This window comes from Miniopterus natalensis, chromosome 13, assembly GCF_054644295.1.
Source record: "Miniopterus natalensis isolate mMinNat1 chromosome 13, mMinNat1.hap1, whole genome shotgun sequence".
Taxonomy (NCBI): domain Eukaryota; kingdom Metazoa; phylum Chordata; class Mammalia; order Chiroptera; family Miniopteridae; genus Miniopterus; species Miniopterus natalensis.
In genome coordinates this window covers 37890761-37916750 of record NC_142093.1, presented here as the reverse complement: position 1 = coordinate 37916750, position 25990 = coordinate 37890761, and the positions used below count along the sequence as shown (strand labels likewise).

Genomic DNA, 25990 nt, shown 5'->3' with positions numbered 1-25990 from the left:
AGCCTTGGACTAAGTGAGTGAAGATCTGGGTGTCACCCCCCATCCCTCCTGGGAAAGGAAGGTGTACCCCTGAGCCTCACATTCTACCTCTGCACAGTAAATATCTCACTCTTGGGCAGCTCCAATAGGGAAGCGCTGTGTAAAAGGCCAAAGGCTACAAAGAGGCAAAAGGCATTATTATTGGTGATTTTTTTCCTTTTAAAACGCATGTGTTCCCTGGAGGATTAAAGCTATCGTCATCCACTTCTTAGTGTTAATTATGTTAGCAGATAGCGGTCGCCTAATCCCTAACTATCATTAGCAGTGAGAAAAAAAAAAGAGAATTTTGTTTCAGATCAAGCTTCTACTCCCACAGCACCAGTGGATGGGGTGAAGATATTTAAAGCTGGGCAGTTGCAGGGAAGATTGAGAAGGGATTAGCTGTGGGATGTTAATGAGAAATGCGGGAAATGCTCTGGACTCAAGGAGAGCTGGGTTCAAATCCCAGTTCTTTTAGAGACTAAGTCACCTGGGAAAAGTCATTAAACATCTTTAGGCCTAAGTTTTTAGATCTACTGTATAATGATCTGCAGGCATTGACACTCTTGGATTCTATGGTTTAGGCTGTGATAGTACATTATGTCTTAGAAAATGAATTATTGTCTGGTATATGATATACTGTTACTGTAAATTGTTACCTAAAAAATATTAGGAACATTTCCTATGACATGATAATTCAGGCATGGACCAAGGACAGATCATTAGTGTCATTTGTAGAATCCCCAGTACAAAGCACAGTGCCTGGCACACATTAGGTGCTTATGTATTACAGAGACCTGTTTATACAATACAAGCCTTCATTTTTTTTTTTTAAATATATCTTTATTGATTTCAGAGAGAAGAAAGGAGAGGGAGAGAGACAGACAGAAACATCAATGATGAGAGAGTCATTGATCAAGCCCACAACCCGGGCATGTGCCCTGACCGGGAATCTAACCCTGATCGCCTGGATCCAACCGCTGAGCCACGCCAGGCTGGGCAGCCTTCATTTTAATGCAAGGAAAAAGTGAACTCCTGGGCTGAAGTGAAATGGTCTCAGGAGGATAGATCTAGTTCCCAAACTCAACCAGGCCAACTCAAGTCATATTTATTTGCTATTTGTGTTTTTGAAATGATTGTGTCAACTTGATCTGAGGTATCAGGAGTGGAATTTTATAATCAAGGGAAATAGGGTGATTTTTTAAAAAGTAGTTAGCTGAAGCTTATTTTCTGAAGCTTAGATATTTCATATATATGAATTCATTACTATAATAGTTATTAATTATCTTCTGTGTGGAGAGCCCCTAGTTAAGTGCTCAACTTTACAAGAAAGTATAATCCTGACTTAAATAAACTTATAATTTGTATACCTGCACCTCCAGTCTTTGGACACCATGTTTCTTTCCTTATCACACTATTAAGGAGGTCAGTCTCCTTAACTCTAACGGCGACCAACATAAGCCCATCTAGAAAACACAGCATACATTAAGTTGAACCATATGAAGTTACTAATATTCTACCATTTTTGAGGTACAAAAATGGCTATTTCAAATGGCTCAACCTAATAAAAAAGAAAAACTTGCACAGTGAATGCTAAAAGTTTTACTTGTATTAGATTTAAAATATTTTATAGGCATTACCTCATTTTAGTCTCACAACAACCCCATGATGAAGGCAATACTTTGATCTCCATTTTATAGATGAGAAAACAGAGTATTAGAAAGATTCAGTAATCAGTTCAAGTTCATATGGTCAAGAGTGGTCTTACTGTCTGATACACAAAAAGGTCTGAGTGACACAAATAGACTATGATCTTAAATATTGTAATAAATAAAACATTAAAGGAATTGGACAGAAAGGAATAACTATGGAGAAGCTTTTATCCAGGTGTCTAGCATATAGTGCTTGCTTAATAAATTCAGAAGGTAGAGAAGGGAATGATTAATGTTCATAAAGAAGCTAAAGTATGAAATTCTTTCCGTATCCTTTTATATTCCTAAGAGTACAGAAAAACCCCCTCAAACTGTAACAGGTACGCCATAGAGTCCCATCTCCATCTGAATTTGGTCTCAGAGGTTCTGAAAAATAGAAGCTTCACTCAATTCTCCTTTAGTCAGTAATCTGATCACCATCAGGAATCTTCAACCAGTTGGACAAAAAAAATCTCATTTTCATATTAAGCTCTTCCCTTTTCAACAGGTCCTCAAACACTCCCAGTATCCAACCATAAACTCTTTAAGAGATAGATTTATATACACTAATGAAAATTAATAGTGACAGGAAACATTAATAGAAGAGATATATGAACTATGAATGGGTTCTGTCCTAATACATCCCAGCAGAATTCTATTGCATCTATGATTCAGGCGGTCTTTGGGCAGAAGTAATTTGTCTGGTAGGATACCTTTGAGTTTGCTAACAACAATCAACAACTGATAAACACCAATGTGTGAACCACTTGACTCCATCTTGTGATGAATTCACTTTCCCAAAATTCTGTCATTGTAATCCACCACGCTATAAGGTGGTTTGTGGTTGTTGTTTTTTTCAAACTGTGTGCTGGCAACTGCTTGGGCAGCTATTTCAGAATCCTTGACATCTACCGATGCTTTTTGGACAATGGAATGACACAAGTCATTCTCATAAGTCATTGGTACCAAAGGGCAATGCTAAATTCTTCCAAAGCATTCTGGGAAGAGCATCACGAAGATGGCCATAAACGCTATCAGGCACTGCCTGCCACATGAGCAAGCCGTTCAGTGAGAGGAGAGATATAGAGGAGTGTGACAGGGGACGGGCATGTGCAGGGTGACTAAAATTAGTTTCCAATCTGAGATCCTCCTTTCTGCCTTCTCTGGAATGGCTGTCATTGCCCACATTTTCCCCCATACATGGTCCATTCTGAAATTCTTGCCATTCAGAGGTCTAAATGTCAACTGCTCTTGAAAAAGCTACTGAAATTCTGATGATGAATGAATGTATAACATTTCAAACAGATACTGTGTGGAATCTTATCACTCTGCCGGAAGAGCAGCCGGGGAGAGATCCATGGTCATATATTGATGAAAGGCCTTGTTTATGGCCTTGTAAAGCGATGTCTCAAATATACAGGCACATAGTTGCAGGTCGTTGCCTCATGCCAATGACAGATGTCCATCTTGACCTGTGTGCACTTCTCCAGCCTTCCAAGGTTGCCTGTGAACAACCCCACCCCTCAGTCAGATGTTGGACTGTCAGTAGGCAAATGAAAAACCTTCTCCCAGAGTCTCAGCGCAGAGCCCTTCAGAGACCAGCTGTTGGATAGGCCCAAGTGAAAGGCAAGGATTTTCCACAAAGTTCTCCCTCAAAGAAGAGGCCACCTTATATTTGAGGCTTTACAAAGTCTCATCCTACATTTTCTCTCTCAATTACTTTCTTTTGACTAATGAAATAGAGCTTGGGAAAACATCAGCCTAACAACCTTAGTTCAGTATTTACTGAAGTCTGTCTGCTCGAACTGACAAAATAAAATAAGAAACAAAGAAATGTAACCCATATTTTGTAATTATTTTTGGAAGTGTGCTTCCCAAAAGCAATCACCAAATGTTACAAGAAAAAAAAAAAAAAGCCTTACTTCAAAAAGCAATAAAATAAATGGTTACCTTGGACAGGCCATAAATATACACCTCAGGACAATTGAAAAATGAACAGCTAATGTTTTCCAAATGCATATTTGTGTTTGGGACCATTTTTCTAGTGCAAGGCTGATGTTGAGGGTGTCTTAGAAGTGAAGATGGTAAGATCTAGAAGCTGTGTTAAAGGACTCGAAAAATGGCTCAAGTGATGTCACTGATGTTGAAGATCCATGTGAAGACTTTACCTAAAAAGAAGAATAAATAGTTTCAAAGTCTGGAGCTAAATAAATCTCTACATTCAGGTAAAGATTATTAGATCAAAGCCTTATTACATCAAACACCATTAACTCTGCTTTGTAGACGGTAAAAGCAAGGCCTTGAGGGGTTAAGAAAACTGCCTAATCAAAGCAAGTACCAAGGTTCTCTGACCACAGGTCACACTCTAAACAACAGGAAACCCTAGGCTGGGCTACCTCTGATTCTGGGCAATACATTTGAGCTATATTTTCAAGCCACGAACATGAAAATAAAATATGCAAAGTTCTTTTTTTTAACTTTCTAGGAATAAAAAGAATAGAAATGTATCTACAGATTTAACTCACAGCTGAAGCGGGAATCCCACTTTGCTGCAGGGTAATGAACATTGAAGGTGCTATAAAGGAGAAGCCCCAAGGGTTGGCTGCTTGTTGAAAGCCCTGTGGGTGAAGCCCCTGCAGAAGTTTCCTTCTGGGAAGCATGGAAACAAGTGTGCCACACGTGCACAGAGCAGGGGAGTTTGTGAGCGTGGCTGAGGGTGATGGCAAAGGGCCGACTGAGGGTTCCTGGTAAAGGAACAGATGGAAAAAGTCTGAGAAACGTTGGTCATACTAAAGGGGGGGGGGGGGGGAGTAAAGATTGTGTTATAGAATTTTACTAAGTTGCTTGGGAAGTTCATTAATTTAGTAAAACTCTTGAGTGAGTGACACTGGAACCTGACCCTTTAATAGCAGAAATTCAGCAACGAAAGAAGAACTTCTTTCTCTGGAGAAATTAACCTCTCATTGGCTTTGTACCAAGAAGAGAAGAGCAAAGTAGCAAAGGAAATAAAGCAGAAGCTATTCTTTATCTCTCCCCGGAAAACCCCGAGCTTCGGCAAGGCCCTCTCCCTCTGGTCCTTGGCAGCCTCCTTCACAGCTGTCTTCCTCCGCTTCTCCCTGTTTAGCTCCCTGGCTGTTTCCACTGGGGACCTGGTCCTGCTGTAACGTGACTGCCTCTAGTGTGCCAGACCAGTCATTCATTTTCTTTACCTGCGTGTCAGTTTATGTACTGTCGCAGAGCAACCCTTGGTGTTTGTCATCATCCCTGGGGATCTGCAGGCCCAGGTGACTTTACTGACGTTCAAAGTAGAGTTGACTGTCATAGTGACAGAAATGGCTATCGTCCTACTTGTATTGACTGGTTAAGATTCTTCTGGGGTTGCTTAAAATTTGTTATATTTTACTGAACTATATGGAAGGGGAAATGATATGGTTTAATGATAGTTATTGGTGCTGGGATTGATATAGGGGTTGAGTTATATTGCCAAGTCAAAATTTTGGAACCTAGAATGTATCATACCCATATAATATAGTGTTGCTATTAAAACATTACACATGCCCTGGCTGGTGTGGCTCAGTTGGTTGAAAATCATCCTGTACAAAGAAAGACCACCAGTTGGATTTCCAGTCAGGGCACATGCCCAGGTTGCCTGTTTGATCCCCAGTCAGGGTGTATGTGTGAGGCTAGCCCTTTGATGTTTCTCTCTCACATAGATGCTTCTCTCTCTCTGTCTCTCTCTGTCTGTCTCTCTCCCTTCTTCTTTCTTTAAAAATATCAATTAAAAAATATATTTTAAAAATGCTACACATAATTTCTCTCTTGAACTTCAGTTTCAATATACCCAGTTACCCCCTTGACACATTGACCTTGCTGGTCTGATTTCAGCTCAAGTGTGCTAAGCTAGAAACTTCCCCCACAAACCACTTCTAAGGTGACCAATTTTCCAATTTTTTATATTTTAAATGAAAAGGAAGTGAAAAGTCATTTTTTAAATATCTTCTTGAGCAGTTGTCTCACTTTCCCCTCAGCTGCTTGGGCTCTGGAGTCCAAATTCCTGGATTTAAATTTTAGTTCTGCTACTTAGTACATGATCTGCCACAGGCATATTATTTCACTTTCTTTGAGCCTCAGTTTCCTGGAGTACAAAACAGTGCCTGCCTCAGGGAACTGCGAGAACTGAAAGGGATCACTCATGTAAGCGAAGCACTGCGTGGTCAAAGACAGAGGGAACTCAGTGTTTGCTGCTGGCATTGTTATCGTCGTCATAATTATTATTACTTCTGCCTCATTCCTGCTCTTGACGCATCGGATGACTTTGCCTCTTACTTCCCAGAGGAGACTGAGAATATTAAGTATGAAGTTCTTCAGCTCTCCTGCCACCTCAAGTATGGCTGTATTTCCACCCACCTTTTCCTGCCTCCCTTCGCTATAGACAAAGGCAGGGGTCCCCTTTTCTGTGCCTCGTCGCCCTCCTCCCAGCCGTCACCCCCTCACTTCATCAAGCCAACTCCCCGGGGGCTGTGGAGCGGCGCTGAAGCGAACGGCTAGACTAGACTCTGGAATCGTCAATCTTGGATTCTCTGTCTGGCTCTCTGTCCAGCATCATCACCCGCAGAATGGAGATGATGACAGAACCTAGGTCACAGGGTTTGGGAGAGAATTAGATGAGATAATAACCAGAAATCATGGGGCTCGGTACTTGGCACAGAATAAGACCTGAATGAGTGGTAGCTTTTTATTGTTGTTATTATGTCTGTTAGCGTTGCCAGATCCGCGCCTTTCTTTGTAGCCTAGTGCCACTGTGCATTACACAGTGTAGGTGCTTAATAAACATTTGTTCTAGTGGTGGTGGTGAATGATGAATTATTAGCCATGATAAGTTGCCTCTGGCTGGGGCTCAAGATTCTTGATTTCTCAAAGAGCTGCCTGATATCACCACCACGAGTTCCAGAGAGCACATTCATGTAGCAGGGGGAAGCTCCAGGCAGAATAATTTTATTTCTATGAGGATTCCCCACCAAAACCTAATGTAGTCTCCCAATGAGCTGAACTGGACCAGGCAGAGGAACTTGTTTTTTCTCTGGCCATAAGCAGGTTCAAAGTTTAGGACTAAAGGCAGCAACAGTCTCCTTGTCTCTTTCCCTGAAGACCACACTTCAACTCAGTCAAGAAGAAAAACAAACCTATAGAAAACAGTTAAAAAAGAAGAGGTCCAGAGACCTTCATCCGGAAGCCTAGGGAAGGAGGCGGTGGATTGGGAAGGATGTGCCCTTCTAATCGAATGATGCCTCAGCCTTTCATCAGCCACTTGGAGGACCAGGATTCTCATGAGTTAAGCCCTGGCCTGTATTCCCAAAACGCTTAATCCATAGAGAAATAGTCAGCGGGAATCTCAATATTTTCTAAGAGATCCCTGAGAAAGGAGGGCAGGTTGCTATGATGTGGGACAAAGGTAGAAGGCAAGAGGCAGAGATGTAAGTGCACTTAGGGATTAGAATGCACTAGTTTTGAGGAATATTGGGGCATTTAGGGAGGTTAGCATCCTTAATTTAAATGTAGATCCCTTTGAACATTTTTATGCCTGACTCTCTGTACAGTTGTATATAAAACCCAAACCAGACACTTAGGTAATAACATTCATCACAAATGTGCTCCTTTGTTTAGTGATTCATTGAGCACGCACTACATACCGAGTTTCACACTAGGTTCCGGGGATAAATGAATGAAATACAGCTTCCACTCTCAAGTTGTCCACGGTACTCAAGAAGACAGGCATTCTAACCTTATCTCAGGGAAGCTGATACAACTCACAAGTATGTCAACCATGCAACAGAGAACAACCATTCCTGTGCCTGGAATAACAGCTTGGGGATGCATATTTTGGAATTCTTTTGATCACAAATTTGGTCAGTTGGCTTTATTACAGAGTCCATGTGGGCACATTATCTTAGCTAAGCCAACGAGTACTGTGTGGCAAGAGTGACAGAGTCAGGTGACTACAGAATCTCCTTAAAACAAGTCTTAACATTTTTCTGTTATTCAGCTATTCAAACTTCATTTGGTTGTCTGTTTGGCTATTTAAAGAATTCTAATGTTATCCTCAACTAGAATTCCTTTTAAGTTCTGTTATCAATCCCAGCTGCACAAAATCCAGAGAGGAAATTAACCAATGAATCTTAAACACAAAACCTTGGTAGATAATTCTCTAATAATAATTTTGGTGGGCATGTGAAGGACTATATACATGGCTTTGGTCCCCTGGACTTCCACACAATGTAAATTGCATCAGAACAAAGTTAATTGAAGGCACTTATCTAAAATGCACTTTGTCATTTTCCAGTTATATGTTCACTTTACTTTGTAAGAATTGCTTAAGCAGAATTGCTGTTTCATGACATCATATGATTAGATTGAAACTTGACTCTGTCACCTGACCCTTTGCCATTGAAGGGGAGAAAGAAAAAAAGATTTTTTGGGGGGTAAGTGAGCCTTTTAAGGCAGAATTGGCAAACCCTTTCTGTTTAGAAGCGAGAAGATTGATTCTATAAATAGATCTGCCATTTCCACGTTGCCTAAAACCAAAGGTCATCCATGGCTTCAGCTTCCCTTCTCTCTTTATTCTGTTCATGGCATTTAATGAAGATGGGTTACGTGGTAGACTCTGATTTCACCAAGAAATGTGTGATGTTCAGCAACAGTTCTGTCACAACACACTTAGGCTATCGCGCTGATACGGAAGACCTTCTCCAAGAAGCCCTTCTGGCATGCAACCTTCAGAACTTGTCAAGTGAAAGTAGTCAGAAAAGTGGCTGCCCACTGATAAGGCAGGTCTCAGCTCTTTCTCTGTCCTTCCTCCTCTCTTCCTGCAGACTGTCTGACCTCCGGTGTTCCTTCCCACTTCCAGAGTCAACGGTTCTAAGTGGTAGGATAGGCCTCAGCGGATCATGAAACTGGGGGGCAAGGGGTTACTTTTGTAACATTCTCTATGGTTGTACATTCTCAGACCCTGACACTGACATTCACAGACTGATATGGCTGCAATAAATCTTTTTTTTTTTTAGTAAAACCATGTTTATTTTTCTTCTAGATATTCGTCATCTTTGTCATAGTCACTTTGCAAGTTCAATAATATCATGGGGGTGGCTTGTCTTGACCTTGTAGCTCTAAGGAAGGTCCTGGCGGTGATTACTCAAAGAGGGACCGTGTGTTGTTCTTTCAAAGGGTATGTGCAATGAATTCTACAGGCAAGTGACCATATTTTCTTAATGAGAAAAAAAAAATGGGACTCATGTTTTGCCTATCCTGGGGAAACAGGACAGAACATTTGAAATTAGAACTATCCTACAAAATTTAAAAATATTAGAAGACTCATTCAGCTTTCAAGCAAACAGAGAAATGTATAATCACACAGTAAAACTTTTCTGTCGAGCCCTATCCACCTTCTCAGAGCCCAACTATAAGGTATCCCCCCAAAATGCATACACACACTTCGAATAATTATAAAGGCAGTGTTTATTTAAAAAAATTAATTTTCAAAATTGAGCTATCAGCTGTTAAACTGTGTGTACATTTTTTGAGACACACTGTATATGGACTAATAAGTAACCTAAGAAAGGCTGTTCAGACGCATCGGAGGGAGCAGTGGCAAGAAGGTGACTATGCATCCAAGCTTCCCTAGCATGTGACCTTGAGGAGATTCATTTAACCTTTTGAACCTCAGTTTCATTTGTAAAATGAGGACGCAAAATGCCACCTTGCATGGCGAGGCTCAGATACTGCATGTGAAATGGCTGACCCTGCGAGGGACTCGACAGAGGGCCCGGGGTGATTCCTTTTTCCGCAGGACCCTGTTAGAAAGCCCAGGAGAGATGCCCTTCAGGGTCCCCCTGCAGCTGGAGTCCCAGCAACTGCAAACCTGCTCCTTTCCGCCCTGGAAGATGGCCTGTTCAGCCTCTCCGTTCCTCCTCTGAGCTGCCCTCCGGCCTGGGTGTGCTGTGAGGCGCCGACGGCAGCTTATCTGGCCGCGAGTGTGGAATAAACGCGGCAGCCTCCGGCGCTAAGGGCCTGCTTATCGCGGGGGACAGAGCCCGGGCCGGGGGGCCGCAGCTTAGGCCCTGCGCTCGGCGGGCTGTCAGACACCTCGAGCCATTCCAGGGGCGCGCTCCGCCCGAGGATGCCCGAGGGCACTGGGCATTTTCATCTGTAGCATTTACTACGTAAGAAGCACTTGCCAATAAAGTTTCTGTTAGATTTAAAGAACTGTGAAAACGTCGAGATACAGATAATGTAATCCTCGGCAACATGGAAAGCTTCTTGCCTCACTCCGAAAAAATGTGTTTCTCAAAGGAGGGCAAGTGGAACAAACTCCAAGGAACTCTCATGAAGCTTCTTCTAAAGCTAATATTAATAATACTATTTAGCTACTTTGCCACTTGATAGATAATATCAATTTATATACTTTTTCTAAATGTGGGTTGTCTTTTTCCTCCTTTAATTTTTTTCTTTTTGGAGCAAAGGGGGATAGGATAATAATTTACCTCCTTGTTATCTTCTAGGGTTGGCGATAGTATGTGAGGTACTAGTTCTTAAGATGAAAGGAGCTCGGTTCCCAGGACTTCCCCAAGGGCCTTCATATGACCAAGATAAAGGCTGAAAATTGGTTTTATGTATTTAACTCTTATTTTTCCTTTTGTCCTGGGATCTGTGTTGCAGATCCCAGGAATGAATGGGGAGAGCAGTAGAAGAAAGAGGCTCCAAGCCTCAATCAGAGTCCCTAAAGTCAACCAAGCAGGGGTTGGCAAGGATATGAAACACTAAAACTCCTGCTCGGAGGAAGTGAATTGGGAAAATCATTCGGGAAAACAATTTGGCAATGAGATTATTCATAACACACTCTATATAATGGGGGAAAGAAACAAGCCAAATGTCTATCAATGGTGTAATGAAAAATTACATTTTTATATATTTATAAAACCAATAACTATGCAACAGTGCAAATCAATGAACTCCAGCTACATGCATCAACGTGTGTGCATCAAAAAATATTCTGTTGCCCGGCTGGTGCAGCTCAGTGGATGCAGCACCATCCCATGCACCAAGAGGTCGCCGGTTGGATTCCCGATCAGGGCACATGCCTAGGTTTCAGGCTCGATCCCAGGTAGGGATTGTGCAGGAGGCAGCCGATCGATGTTTCTCTCTCATCCATGTTTCCATCTCTATCCCTCTCCCTTACTCTCTTTCTAAAAAAAATCAATAAAAACATGTTTTTTTAAAAAAATACATTCTGTTGAATGCAAAAAGGCAAAAAAAGATATAGCATGATTTCATTTATATATAAAAGTAGGCAAAACTATTTTTAGGGCTGTGTTCATATGGAATAAAACCATAAAAATGTAACAGATTGATTAGCAGAAAATTGTCTAGTAGCTACCTCTTTTCGGGAGAAGTAGAAGAATCGGGAAGGGTTACATTGGTGGTTTTAAAGGTATTGATCTTGCCTACTTTTTAAACCAGGTGGTAGGTACATGGTTGTGTTTGTTTTATTACTGTCTTTAAAAGTTTTTACATACTTTATATAAACATTTTGTATATATGGCACATTGTATAATAAAATTTTAGAAGAATGATAAATTCATTCTTTGCAAATTTTTAGATGAATAGTGTGTGGAGGTATAGAAACCAATCTAGCTATATATATAGTAGGTCTCAAAGAAATGCATACATACTTCAATAATGGATATTTTATTTTAAATGACATTGATGCTTTCATGATATTACTATAAGTAATCTACAGATGAAAATATTTAATTGTTTGCAATCATCTATTCCTTCAATGACTGTTTATTAACTACTATGTGCCAAGTAAAGTTCTAGGGACTTAGGCTATATCAGTGAACAAAACGAAGATCCTTGCCATCGGGGAACACATATTCTAGTTAGGGAGTGTGTGTGGGAGGGTGGCAGAGAGAGACAGACAGAGAGCAAGGAGCATGCTGTACTAATAAGTTGTATCTTATGTTGAGAGGTGATAGGTAAATGCTAGAGCAGGGTAGATAGGTTCAGAGTTGCCTGCTGGGCTGCCGTTTTGACTAGAGTGGTCAGGGCAGGTTTCATTAAAGAGGTTAATTCTGAGCCAAGGCTTGAAGATGTTGGGAGTGACCGCGTGAATTATCAGGGGAAGATTGTTTCAGGCAGAGAGAACAGTTGAAGCAAAGGCCCAAGATGGGGTGTTTAAGGAATAGTAAGGAGGCCATGGGGCTGGAGTGTCAATGACATCAGAGAGGTAATGGAGGGATCCGAGGGCTTTTGCAAGACTTTATCTTTTTCTCTGAGTGAGGAAAGGAGTGATGATCTAATGTCAGATCAGCATCTGGCTGCCATGTTGAGATTAGACTGTTAGGAGGTGGGACAGAGGCAGAGGGCCCGGTAGTAGCCTGTTTCCTTAACCCAGGCAAGAGGTGACGTGGCATAGAGCATTGGTTTCCACTTATTTCTGAGACTAATGGCATTTTACAAAGAATAAATGTTATTTGACCACTCTGCTCTTTTCCTTTCTCCCGCCCACATTCAAGCAAGCAAATGCACTGTGTTCTTAATCTTAGAATATGTTGGCACTCGTATTTCTAATCTAAAAATCCAATGTCTTTACATTTCAATAGAATTGTTAGTTTTTCTTTTACTACTTTAAAAATCCTCTTACAAGGTTATGGGACATTCACTCAATGGAATCAGGCAATTGCTATAATTAATGGTTGTGAAGATTATGTGGCAACATGGAACACCCTTAAGATAGAATGTTCAGTGAAAATAAAATAAATAAATAAATAAGCCAGGGGCAATAAATGTTCAGTGAAAATAAAATAAATAAATAAATAAGCCAGGGGCAAAGTTGTATTTGTATAGTATGACTAAAAAAAAAAAAAAAAATCCCTGACCTTAATTGGTCCAGCCTGCACTTTCTCTTGGACCTCATTTCTTGTAACTCTCTCCTTTTCTTGAATTTTCTATAACCATCCTGACCTGGCTGATGCTTAAGCCTCCCGAGCATGCTGTCCCTTCAGCCTTCACAGGCTGTTCCCTCTGCCTGCAGCGCTCCTCCTGTGGGGGCCTGGGGGGTCCCCCTAGTCTGCACCTTCTCTGGCCTTGATGGTGAAACAGCAGCCCCACCCCTTGGCGCTTCCTATCTCTTACTTTGGTTTGTTCTTTCCACTGTATTTATCACCATCTGACAAGCACCTCATTTTATTTATATTTGTTTACTCTCTCTTCCTCTACCTGGAAAGTAAACTCCACAAGGTCAGGGGTTTGGTTTATTTTCTTCATGTTTTGTTTTCGAACAGTACCTGACACAGAGTAGGTACATGCAAGAAATCTTGTTGAATGAAATACTCTTATAGAGACCTCAATTGTTTTCATTGCTAACCTAATTACTGATGGCAATTCACGTTATAGGCCTTACTGAACAGTGAAGGGATCATGTGGAATGTTATTGAGGGAGGGAGCGCAGGGATTATTTAAATCACATCATTGGAGGAGTTGAGTGGAGTTAGGAGATGGCCTCTGTATGTTGGTGTGTGGGAACCACATGGCAGACTGATAAGCCTCGGGGAAGCTGCGACCTAAAGGCTGAGGGGTCACTAGAGGCAACAAAACATTTTCCCTACTGAAAATGCGGACTCTGGAATGGGGACGTGATGAAAAATGCCACTGCCAAGGCAACGTCTAACCTTAGAAAGAGGGACAAAGCTCCCCCACCCCCCATGGTTTCCTAGGTCTGGATACAGAGGCCAAAATCTGGACTGAAGGATGAGATGACAGCCAGAGAGCAGATTCAGGCAGCAGTCAAGGGGATAAGCAGTGCAGACTGTCTGTCCCAGTATTGAATTTGAAAATTCTAATGCATGTAGCTTGCAGAGCTCTGGCTTAGGAACTTTAGGCTAAACTTATGGTCACCTGTAATACACAGTGCAGCAGTACTGTGTAGTGCTAAAATATCAAAATATTGCCATACAAGTTGGTAACTAGCTGCTGCTTGACTCCACCCCAATATCCTATCTCCTCAGGATCCAAAGCTGAAGGGGGAAGCTTGGGGCCTATGGGGTCCTACTCTGACTCTACAGCTAGGATCTGCTCTGATTGGCCGGGACCTGGTATATAGCTTGCTAAAAATTTTTTATCATCACACTTGGTTTGAGAAGGAATACCCTAAAGTCCTGAAAATTTCTGAGTAGGTAGCAAGTGTAGTGTAATACTTCTGAAGTGGTGTCCAAGGTGGAGGTGTTCCAAGAACCTGGAGTCATGTTCAAAACCTCCTAACTCCATTGACCTCTTGTCAGTCAGGAGGACTTTATTGGTGACATTTATCCAGGGTCTGTGCATGACTCACAGGGAACAGCAAAATTCATAAGAATTCATAAGGGTGTTGTCCAATGGGTCTCACCTTGTCTGGACCACAGATCCCTTTGAGAGGCCAATGAAGTTCAGTCTTAGATCCTTCAAATTCGTACAGTTACTGAAAGTAGTCTTAAAAGTTGGCCCAAAACTTCATAAAGCAGAGAGTCTGGGGCATTTTGTAGTGGGATTGGAAAGTGGTGGGATCCAAAATAATGAGATCACTGCAAAGCACTAGATGGTGTCCAGAAAAATCAAGATAGGGGAAGAAATGTAGAGACACTTGGACCTCTCAGAATCACCAGGGAAAGCTTCTACAGAAAATCATAGAAAGAATGAGATTCTGCAGCTAAATTATAAGCTCTCCCAGGCCTGGAAGAGGGAAGAAGCTCATGCCTCTTTCCTCCGTGCGTGAAACCCAATCTCCTCCCTCGTCTACCCCAGCAGAGCGTGGGGCTTAAGGACACTGCAGTTCAGGAAGTCATAAGCATTGATACACAGTTATAGACACCTTCCTACTCTATAATCAGCCTCAAATACAAACATTTATGATTCGGAAACTGGTCCAAATATTTAACCCCATAGTTACGCAGGCACCGACTACAAGGCGGCTGGTGATATCTCGGTTGCGTGTCTCACCCCTGAGAATGGAAAGAACTAGCAGTCTGCAAGGCGGGATGCCCGTCTCTCCTCCTGACCTTTGAAACCAGTGCCCCCAGGTTATAAGTACGGCCACTTACTCTGCTATCCTGTGGCAGTTACACGCACATGCCTGCCATTCAGAGATCTGGAGTGTGCGTTGACATCTGTGTGTGTGAAGATAAACGGAGGCTTGTTTTGATGCAGGACATGATACAGGAGCGCTGCTGGCATGCTGTCAGAAAACTCATGTTAAAGCCTACCACCCGCAGGACGCGGCCGGCCCCTGGGTCACCCGCCGGTGGACCTGGTCGGGGTGTAATCTATTTTCAGTCTATGGCTGTCTCTTTAATGTAGGAGCAGAAGCTTCAGCTGAAATGGAGCACTGAGCACAATCAGCAACTACTGAACAAATGGACAATTTTGATGAGAGATTTTTCTTCAAAATTCTGTTCTATGGTAATTTAAAAAATGTTGTAAAATTTTGCATTTTTAAGAGAGGAAAGAATCAAAAGATGACCATTAACCTTGGGAGACTAGAGGGGAGAGTAAAAGTGAAGATAGTGTAGCTAACCTATTGGGGTAAACACAGGAAAATTCAATTCAGAAGCTAAGAGTATTCGAGTGTACCCAATATCTAGACACAACGCTCTGAACACAGTGCCAGGGCACCTGAATCATCACAGTGGGAGTGAGTGCAAGTCAGGGAGACACCACCAGTCCCATTGCCTCAGTGGTAAAAGCACACCCACCCCCGGGCCCCCGCCAGAGTTATACATAGGACCATCCTGACCAGACTATGCTGCTCCTACCACTAATTGGGTTTGGAAAGTAAGATGAACTTGATTTGTCTTTCCAGGCACACAGTCAATGCCACCATTGTTTTTCAGACCAAGGCATTTGTCATTTTTCATTTGCCTAATAACGTTATGCATCAAGCTTTTAGTAGAGCCACTTGATGATCAGTCTGTTTGAGCCATCGAGATAGATTTGTCAGGGATTCGGGTGATCTTAATAATTCATCGTGTGGGTGAAGGACTTGCAAATTGTCGCCCGCCTCCTGGGGGAAGAGCTGGGCTGGGGCTCAGTTGGCCTTTCAGCATCGCTGCTCACAGCCCAGTCTAGGGGAACACTGGTTCAAAAGTCTGATTGTCTTCTTTTTTTTTGTAAGAGTCAGACTGCCTGGGTTCAAGTCCTGGTTCTAACACTTTGTAGTTTTGTGACCTCTGGCAAGCTACTGAACCGTGGTGACCCACATGTGCGATGGGAATAATAACAAGGTTGTTACAAGGAACACATTAGGTGATGTATACAAAACACTTAGCACAATGCCCGTTTGTAGGAAAGCACCTAATAGATTTCAGTTGCTTTTATAATGAAGCATTCTTCCTATTTTTCTAAAGCCATTTTAGCCAGATCAAATCTGTACCAAAAAAAAAAAGAGGCTATTGGCCATAAAGACTGTACTTTCCTATTGCTAAAAACGCAAGATTCTAAAAATGTATATAAATTCATTTATATCTATTAACTTAACTTGGAGATTTTGAATATTTGCTCTTTCCTCAAAGATGTTTATGTGAGGATTGAAGCTCCTTTACTCAAATTAATACATATCGCCATTGATGTGTATCGCATTGGCTCTTAATATTTATTATATGCATGTGTGAAACTGAACCGTGTAAAAGCAGAATTTAGGCATTCCTGCCAAAAGGAAGTGAATTGAAAGGAAGAAAAGCAGAGCCTTTGCAAGGAGAAAATTGTCCTATCTCTCAGCCAGTGTCAGAATGTGGAAATGTTTACAAAATGCTCATTAAAAGAAAAAGGGATTGCAAGATAGAAACAAAATCTGGTGCACAAGTTTACACTAGAGAGATAAGAAAGGCTAGGCCCCTATAGGGTATTTTGTTATCCAATTACTGCAACCTGACTTTTGGGGGAAGAGAAAGAATGGTAGGGGGAGGGAGAGAGAGAGGAAGAGTTTCCAAACTTGTCTCCAGTGACACGAGACATTTACGCTCCGCAAGATAAAACTGCCACTTAGAGCCCAGGGGAGCTAAACCTTCCTGGGTTGGCCTAGGGGCTGGAGCAGAGTCATGGGTTCTCCGGGCCTGCAGCTGTGCGCTCTCCTCTGCCTGGCGGCTCACTATGTTTCTGGCAGCCCCATCATGAGCCTGGAGCGGTCGCCTCTGGAAGAAGACATGCCCCTCTTCGATGATGTCTTCTCAGAGCAAGATGGTATTGACTTTGACACACTGTTGCAGAGCATGAAGAATGAATTCCTCAAGACACTGAACCTGTCTGACATCCCTACGCAGGATTCCACCAAGGTTGACCCACCAGAGTACATGTTGGAACTCTACAACAAATTTGCAACTGACCGCACCTCCATGCCATCTGCCAACATCATCAGGAGCTTCAAAAATGAAGGTAAGTTTACATTTTATTGATGCGATTTGGCTTGGATATTTTTCAAGAAGTGATAAGTAAATTTATAATGCGATGGGAATGATATAGGTAATAAGGGTGAATACATCTATATGAGGGTGTGTGCACACAGATACACAAAACAATGCACATTATGGCCTATACCATTTTAACACTTATTTTCTGAATGGTATTAAAAGGTATTAAAGAATATCTTTTAATTCAGTCATAAAGTGTCTACCATTTTGACATTATAATGAGATCTTTAAAATATTTAAATTTTGACAGCAAGTAATACAAAAAAATTAATGTTGGCCTACTACTATACCTTTGTCTGTCATATTTCAGAGAGGCCTCATTTTCCACTAGGCTTTTGATTGATTACAAAATTTGTCAACTTCTACTTAAAATGAAAATAGGCAAAATCCAGAAAGTTGTGATTTGTGTTTTGCTCAAACTTTGGATGAGCTTCCCTTTTGTGACCTTATTTAAAAGATATTCAGACAGGATGGAAACTTATATTTTAGAGAGTCTTCCTAAGGTTTTGCTGCATTTGATGTGACATATATATCTTTGAAGCACTGTTTATAGTTTCAAGGAAGTGTGCACGGCCCAGTTAATGATCCAGCTTACATCTGCGTCTTTATGAAGAGCGAAGCGCAAGCTTTCAGTATCAGTGGGAGAGTGTGTTTTCTCCTCCCAGATCTTTATTCAGTAACTAAATCTAATGACCTAGCAAGCTAATCCTTTGTTAATTATGGTGTTGGTAGGCCAAAAAAGGGGGAGGGAGGATCTAATATTTATGGTATTGGACCCACTGTGGGTGGGTCCAAAGAAACTAATTCTTTAATATTTACCAAATATGCTCTTATAGTCATTACCAGGTATAAATAGGGTTTAGATGGATGTTGACCAGACCTTCTTAAAAGGAGAAAGGTGTGCTCAAAGAAATAGCTCGGATTTTGGAATCTTGAGAGCAGGTTGACTTAATAGTTGTGAATAATGAGTTTAGTTTCTCTGAACCTCAAGTTCGTCATCTGTAAATTAGGGATGGTGTAGGTACATAATACAACTGAACAGTACAAAAGAGGTTCTGAGTAAGAAACATTCCATTTGCTATGAAGTGCTGAACAAACATTAGTCATTCCTGATAAATTCCCTAAATTTAGGCCTTATAGAAAACGCTGAGTAGGTGTTACTCAGTCCTAGAGATACCATTTGCATTAAAAATTTAGTTGACAGACCAAAACTTCTAATATTTAGTAACATATTGGATATGTTATTTAGTAACATTTAGTGACATAATGGAAATGGCAAGCTGAAATTGCAGATTCTTTTGGAAGGGATTCTGAATTCTTCCATGGGATCCTTTCCTTCCTAATGTTTCTGAGCGCTGAGCCCTAGGTGTCTGGCTCAGGGTGTGAGTGGAAAAGTATTCACATCCTCTGGGGAAATGGGGGTTTTCAGTTCTTGCTTCTCCCATGAGGATCTGGATGATCTAGGCTAGAAAGTGTAGTTTATAGAGTTTCTCATTACTGGAGATCAGCCAGAGCAGGAGCATCTCTGTGGACAACTCAGCCCCACTCTGCTAGTCTGCGGGGGGAAATGGGCAGCCCTCAGGACAGGAATTCTGCACTGGGCTCGCCTTGTTGGCTGATATTGTCTCTTTTGTACTCTTTGGGTCTGCTCAGTGCAGCTTCTTAGGAGACAAAGACCAACAAAACAAAACAAATCCCCCAATCCCTCCAAACCTAACTAATCAGGGGAAAACAATTGCCACCTCCAAAGTAAAAAGCATGATGTCTATTCCTGCCACTGTTCTGACCTAACCTTATCATCGGGGAGAAGTCAGTTCTCTGCACCGAGGTTCAATTTCTTCTGGTGTAAAATGAACAGAGGTAGCAACACCTGCATTGTAGGAACATTGTAAGAGCTAAGTTAAACAATATTTGCAGAGCACCTGGCACATGAACTTTGCTCAGAAATGTAACTCCTCCACCTATGACTTACTATATTTACAAATGCACAGTGAACTTATTTTTAAACATCTTTATTAAAGTATAATTGACATACAATAAACTGCACATATTTGTAGCGTATAATTTGATAGGCTTTGACATCTGCAAACAGCCATTGAAACCATCACTACAATCAAGGGAGTGAACATGCTCATCACCACCAAGTTTCCTAGTGCTCCTTTGTAGTCCTTTCCTCTCACTAGAGTGAGGATTTTACTCTGCATTTTTTTCATAGGTCAAGTAACCAGTCTACTGCCCTATTTTTGATCTTCAGATGTTCCCTGTCTGAGGGGAGTTGTTCTCCTCCATTCTTATAAAAGGGAGACTATGGCCAGGCGAGGCTCAGTGGTTGAGCATTGACTTATGATCCGGGAGATCTTGGTTTAATTCCTGGTCAGGGCACATGCCTGGGTTGCGGGGCTCAATCCCCAGCGGGGGGCGTGCAAGAGGCAACCATTCAATGACTCATCATTGATGTTTCTATCTCTCTTTCCCTTTCCCTTCCTCTCTCTGAAATCAATAAAGATATATTAAAAAAAAAAGGGGGGGGGACACAGCTCCCAAGCTACTTGATATAATAAGGACATATGTTACACTTATAAATCAATTTGGTTTGCTGCCTGGAATCATCAATTAATCAATGTGTTTAAAGTGCTGCCTCTAAGGCATAGTGCAGATTGAAGACATAGAAAGGAGTTTAAAATGTGGAACCTGCCAGCATGATGACAGCCTAGTTGGGAAGATCCATCCATAAAAAGACAGCTGAAATACAAGGATGCGCATGGCAAAGGTCAAAGGAGAGACAGAGAGTAAGTACTCAAGTGATTCAGAGGGAGTGAAAGTCCAGGTAAGAGGTGAGGAAGGGAAGGTCCCACAGGGAGCAGTCACAGCTAGGTAGGTGGAGATGAGGGAAAGAAGCTATCCAAAGGTGCAATATACAGTAAAGTGAAGGGGTGTTTTGGTAAGTGATGAAGATGTCAGTCTACTTTAAACAGGAAGGTTTACAATTTATTTCATCTTTCAAAAACTATCAGTGGAACAGTTACAATGCCTCATGCACTGGAGAGGGTGAATGGGAGTAATGGCCAGATCAAGAGTTTAAGACCTGATTATAGCTGGTTTTAAGAGCCATGCTAGAAATTTTACATTTATTCCATTGACCAATATTTCCCACTGGCAGTGTATGAGATGATTTTAGGTCATACCTAGAGGAAGCTGTAAATCATGTGAAATCATTATACACTTTTATTAATCCACATATCATCTCAAACCCATCATTTCATAAATGCTGTTGCTTAGGACAAGTCTAAAAGAGGTTGAAAGTATAAAAATAATCCGATCAAGTTAAATAAAAATATTAAATTCATGAATAGGTATACAGTTGGGAAAATGCTGCCAAAGATGATACAGAAGGTCCATCTGGTGATGGTCCTTAGTGTCTTGGGTGTCATGGAACCCTTTGCTTGAAGACAAATGCCCTCAGGGATTCCTTTTGGACATATATTACCTGGGGCAGTAGTAGGGGAGCTTTGGACTCCTATAAAAATCTTAGAAAGTCAACATGATGATATTTGGAGGTGTGCTTCTAAGACAAAAGGACCTTTAAAAGTTTATTTCATAAATATTCTTGAGTGGTTAGTATGTGCCAAACTCCATGCCAGGTGGTAAGGGTATAAGACTAAGGCAACTCATCTATCCCTTCCCCCATTTCTCCTTGTCAAGGACTGGGTACCCAAAATTAGCTGCTGTGACACCCCTGGTTTATGGTTATCTTCTTGACCTTGACAGGCTTTGGTATCTAGAGCAGGGGTGAGCAAACTTTTTCTGTAAAGGGCCAGATGATAGTACATATTCTAGGTTTTATGAGTCATTTTTCTCTCTTGGGACTATTTAACTGTGCCATTGTAGTGCAAGAGTCATCACAGACAACACAGAACAATTAGGTAAGGCTGTGTTCCAATAATGCTTTATTTCCCAAAACTGGTGGCCCTTGGGCTGTAGTTTACCATCCCCTGGTCTAGATGGAGGTCTTTGGGAGGAACAGTGCCCAGCCAGGGATGTGGGGATCTCCACCCATTACAAATGCAAATATGACAAATTATGAGGCCCTTAACCTTGAAAAGCTTCAAGAAAAGAATAACCACAGCTATTCTCAGTTGGTAGCTCAGTTGGTTAGAGCTTAATCCTGATACACCAAGGTTTTGGGTTCAATCCCTGGTTAGGGCACATACAAGAATCAACCAATGAATGCATAAATAAGTGGAAAACAAAACAAAGTCTCTTTCTCTCAAAATCAATCAATTAAAAAAAAAAAGAACACTACTACATGTTTCATTTGCTAGTTCTTCACTGGTTAGAAAAATTGAGGGCTTGCCCAAGTAACCTCCAAGGTCCTCCAAGTTCTACAATTCTGCAGCTGACAAGCTAGCAAGCAAGGTTGGGTGAGTTTTCGACCATTCATTACACTGCCACTTTCCATTTAAGTCTTGGCAGCTTAACTCAGTTAAGCATTCTATCATTGACCTTTCTGTGTTTTCTGTGTCAAAGAATGCTAATATTTTGTTTGCTTCCATTTATATCCCTTCATTCTCTCTGTATCAAACTTCCTTCATAGACAGGCCCTCTTATGACATAAATAAGTGTCTTTCTCTGTGACATACTACAAATCTCATTTTTTCTTTTTTCTTTTAGACTTGTTTTCCCAACCAGCCAGTTTTAATGGGCTCAGAAAATACCCTCTCCTCTTCAATGTGTCCATCCCTCACCATGAAGAGGTCATCATGGCTGAACTCAGGTTGTACACATTGGTGCAAAGAGATCGCATGATATATGATGGAGTGGACCGGAAAATTACCATTTTTGAAGTACTCGAGAGCACAGAGGACAATGAGGGTGAAAGAAACATGCTGGTCTTGGTGTCAGAGGAGATCTATGGAACCAGCAGCGAGTGGGAGACTTTTGATGTCACCAGTGCCATCAGACGTTGGCAAAAGTCAGGCTCATCCACCCACCAGCTGGAAGTCCACATTGAGAGCAGACACGATGAAACCGAGGACACTGGCAGAGGACAACTGGAAATAGACACCAGTGCGCAGAATAAGCATGTCCCTTTGCTTGTCGTGTTTTCTGATGACCAAAGCAGTGAGAAGGAACGGAAGGAGGAACTGGATGAAATGATCACCCAGGAGCAACTTCTGGAGCTGGACAACCTGGATGGTTATTCCAGTGGACCTGGGGAAGAAGCTTTGCTGCAGATGAGGTCAAACATCATCTATGACTCCACTGCCCGCATCAGAAGGAATGCCAAAGGAAACTACTGCAAGAGGACCCCGCTCTACATCGACTTCAAGGAGATTGGCTGGGACTCTTGGATCATTGCCCCTCCTGGATATGAAGCCTACGAGTGCCGTGGTGTTTGCAACTACCCCCTGGCAGAGCATCTCACACCCACAAAACATGCAATTATACAGGCCTTGGTCCACCTCAAGAATTCCCAGAAGGCTTCCAAAGCCTGCTGTGTGCCCACCAAGCTAGAGCCCATCTCCATCCTCTATTTAGACAAAGGCGTGGTCACCTACAAGTTTAAATATGAAGGCATGGCCGTCTCTGAGTGTGGCTGCAGATAGAAGAGGAGTTGTGTCGCTTATTTAAAACCTGTATATGTGTATATTTTGTGTTCCTATTTAATAAGATTATTTAATAAGGGTGTACAGATCATAGAGGCTTACTGCCTTAGGGAAATGGACAGGTTGGTCTGTTGTAGGAAATGCTTATTATGTTATACAGTCTCATTTCTTCTGATCTGTTGTTTTTCTCTGGACTTGCCATTTTCTGACAATGCCACCTCCAACAGCAAGTGGCAAGCCCATATTACTTGCCTTCTATGTCAATTTGAAAACAACTCCTAAGCAGATATATAGTGTCAAAAGGTAGATATTTGTGTATGTATATGTGTACATAGATAAACTTAGAAAACTCTTTTGGTTCTATAGAGGTAGATTAGACCCACACACGTGCACAACTCAGCTGTGTATAGATTAAAAGCCAATGGTATGTTCTCAGTCACCTGTTCTCTGAGTAGGATTTCTGTCAAGATTTGCACCAGGAATTTAACCGCCCTAGGAAGTATTACATTTCCTAAACACTATTGGGAATGTAGGTGCAGCTTTCATCAGTTGAGTATCTGCCGTTGCTCAGAGCAGCAGCGCCTGGTAAAGGATGTTGCATGTTTGAGGAGAAGGGTTATTTGGTACAGAAACCAAATGGGTTCAAGGGGTAGTGGCCTTAAGGTACAATATAGCAAGGAACAAACCAATGTGCTCTCGAGGGCAGTGCCTGGCAAAGAAAGGAAAGCAGTGGGTCTTCAGGGTGACATCTATTTCTGAGATAATAGGAAAGCAAGGCCAATGTTGGCCTTTACTGCTGAAGAGGGTAGAGGAGGTGGGAGAGGGCACATAGGGGAGGAGGGGGAAGGAATCTAGATGTTATCCTAGGATGTGTCTGTAAAATTATTAGTAGTTCTAATTGGAGAATTAAATATTTTGGACAAAATAAAATTTTCAAAGAACAAGAGGAGAAAAATCAGAAGGGATCTGTCTGTTGGATTCTTCACTTTTTAATATTTTTCTTCAGCTCTTAATAATTCTCCCTGGCCTCTGCACCTCTGCTTTTGCTTCATCTGCCTTTTTTCTTCCCCTTTCTTCTTTGCCCTGGAGCCACATGTCCTTCTCCCATTCCTGTGTCCCTTGCCTTCTCCGGCCTTCATCGCTCCTACTGTGACCCTGGAGGGACATCTGAAAGCATTAATTTCTAGTTTCCTCCCTGACATTTAATTTTATTTCTCCTTACAATATCCTAAATGAAATGTGTTATTCATGAAGAACACAACAATAAGGGAAAGAAACTGAGAGTCCAAAAGGATCCACCCACGTAAATGGATGAATAAATAGACATGAAGGCAAATGACTTGAAAGCTAAACCTGAATCTTGAAATCAGGCTTGCCCCATGGTAGAAACCCTGTAGCCTTCCCATTCTACAGCCTTTCCATTTTGGAACTGGCCAGGACTAAGGGATGGGGAAGTGTTCCTGAGAGCAATGGTCTGGTGGGTCTGCCAGTAGTTGGCCAGTTGGAAGGACACTGAGACTCTGGCTGTGGTCTTAGCCCCTCCCCAGCCCTTACCCCCATGAGGGATCATGAGCTTTGTGCAGGAGGAACCAGACCAGTGCAGTTCTCAAACTATTCTGATACCTCCAGGGAGACAACACAGGTGATTCACACTAGAATCAGGAATGTGACTTCTAGTACATTGTCCCCACTCACCCCATTGAATGATGAATGCTAAGAAGTCTGGCATATTTTTTACACTTGTTTTTTAAAAATATATTTTTATTGGTTTCAGAGAGAGAGGGAGAGAGAGATAGAAACATCAGTGATGAGAGAGAGTCATTGATGGACTGCCTCCTGTACTCCCCCAGCTGGGGACTGAGCCAGAAACCCCAGGCATGTGCCCTGACTGGGAATCAAACTGAGATCTCCTGGGTCATAGGTTGATGGTCAACTGCTTAGCCACACCAACCAGGCTCTGGCATGTTTTCTACTCTGGGAAACCATCAGCTTCCCTTTCACAAAACTCTTGAGGTTATAAACTCATGTCACATTAGAAAATAGAGGCAAGAGAAACTATTTTGAAAGATATTTTGCTCAATTTGGACCTCAGCTTTGTACATCCAGATGCATAGATTCTGAGAGCAAACAGAGGACAGATCCTGGAGAATTCATTGCCCTGAAAAAGTGGTATTCTGACCACCAGTGAGTGTTATTTTGAGATGGTCATGCAATTCAGAATCGTTCATTTATGGAATAGCCTCCATATGCAATGGTACGTGTGTGTGTGTGTGTGTGTGTGTGTGTAACTGGCTTGGATAGCCAACCTTAGAGCCCTCAGTGGGATGTGGCGCATCCTTTACACCCATGGTACACACTTTATACTCATATACTCTACGGTACTTCTTATCCTTTCTAAAGGACACTGTAATAGACATACAATAAAACCTCAGTTGAACAAAATAGCTCTATTTAGATAAAAATCAAGCAAAATTTTATGTCTAAAATATGTAAGCTGGTGGTGTGCTGGTAAATAAATGCTTTACAGCCAGCACTCCTGGGGTGAATAAGCCCTGCTTTGTGAGTTTCTGTGGTTCAATGGTACAAATACTCCCACCACGGCTTATTTCAAGGTACCAAAGTGATGCCAACCGGCTTCTAAAATTCCTGAAATTAGCATTCGCTCTCAGGGGCCAGGCTTGCTGGCTTTGGCACCCTGCTGCTATTAGCACCCTGCTCGTGCCCTCTGCTGACTCCCCAGGTTCCTGGAGAAATCTCGTTGCGAGCACTTATAATCACTCTTCTGTTAACGAGAGGTGAAAATCCAGGCTGTCTGCAGCTAGGCTGCCTGCCCCAGGTGCCCCTTCTTGTCCCACAGCCCAGACATAAACATGCATTTTTCTGATTTTCTTCTTCCCTATGGAAAAAGGGTGTAGAAAGCCACATATTGGTTATTCAGATGTTGCTAGTGGCTTTTGTTTTGTTTTGCTTTGCTTTCTTCTCATCAGAGAATGAGAGGAAATAACCCGTAAACACCAACAGGAAGCCATGAAGTCATCAGAACCTTAGGCAAGTAGAGCTCACTAATGTCTTCTCTGATCATAGACCTTGGCTACATCCCACGCCAGTCTTTTTCACAGGCTTATGGCAAAAAAAGCATCACTGAAGTTGATCAACCCAAATGACTCTCCAGGAGAATTATAAC

At 41.9% G+C, this 25990-nt stretch overlaps 1 protein-coding gene across 1 annotated transcript; it reads left to right on the top strand.

Moving 5' to 3' along the window:
- The first annotated feature begins 16831 nt into the window (after nucleotides 1–16831).
- BMP10 (bone morphogenetic protein 10) lies at nucleotides 16832–22806 on the top strand. The gene is made up of 2 exons (XM_016224186.2): nucleotides 16832–17165; nucleotides 21872–22806. The coding sequence occupies exons 1-2, from the start codon at nucleotides 16832–16834 to the stop codon at nucleotides 22804–22806; spliced, it is 1269 nt and encodes a 422-aa protein (XP_016079672.1).
- The last annotated feature ends 3184 nt before the right edge of the window (nucleotides 22807–25990 follow it).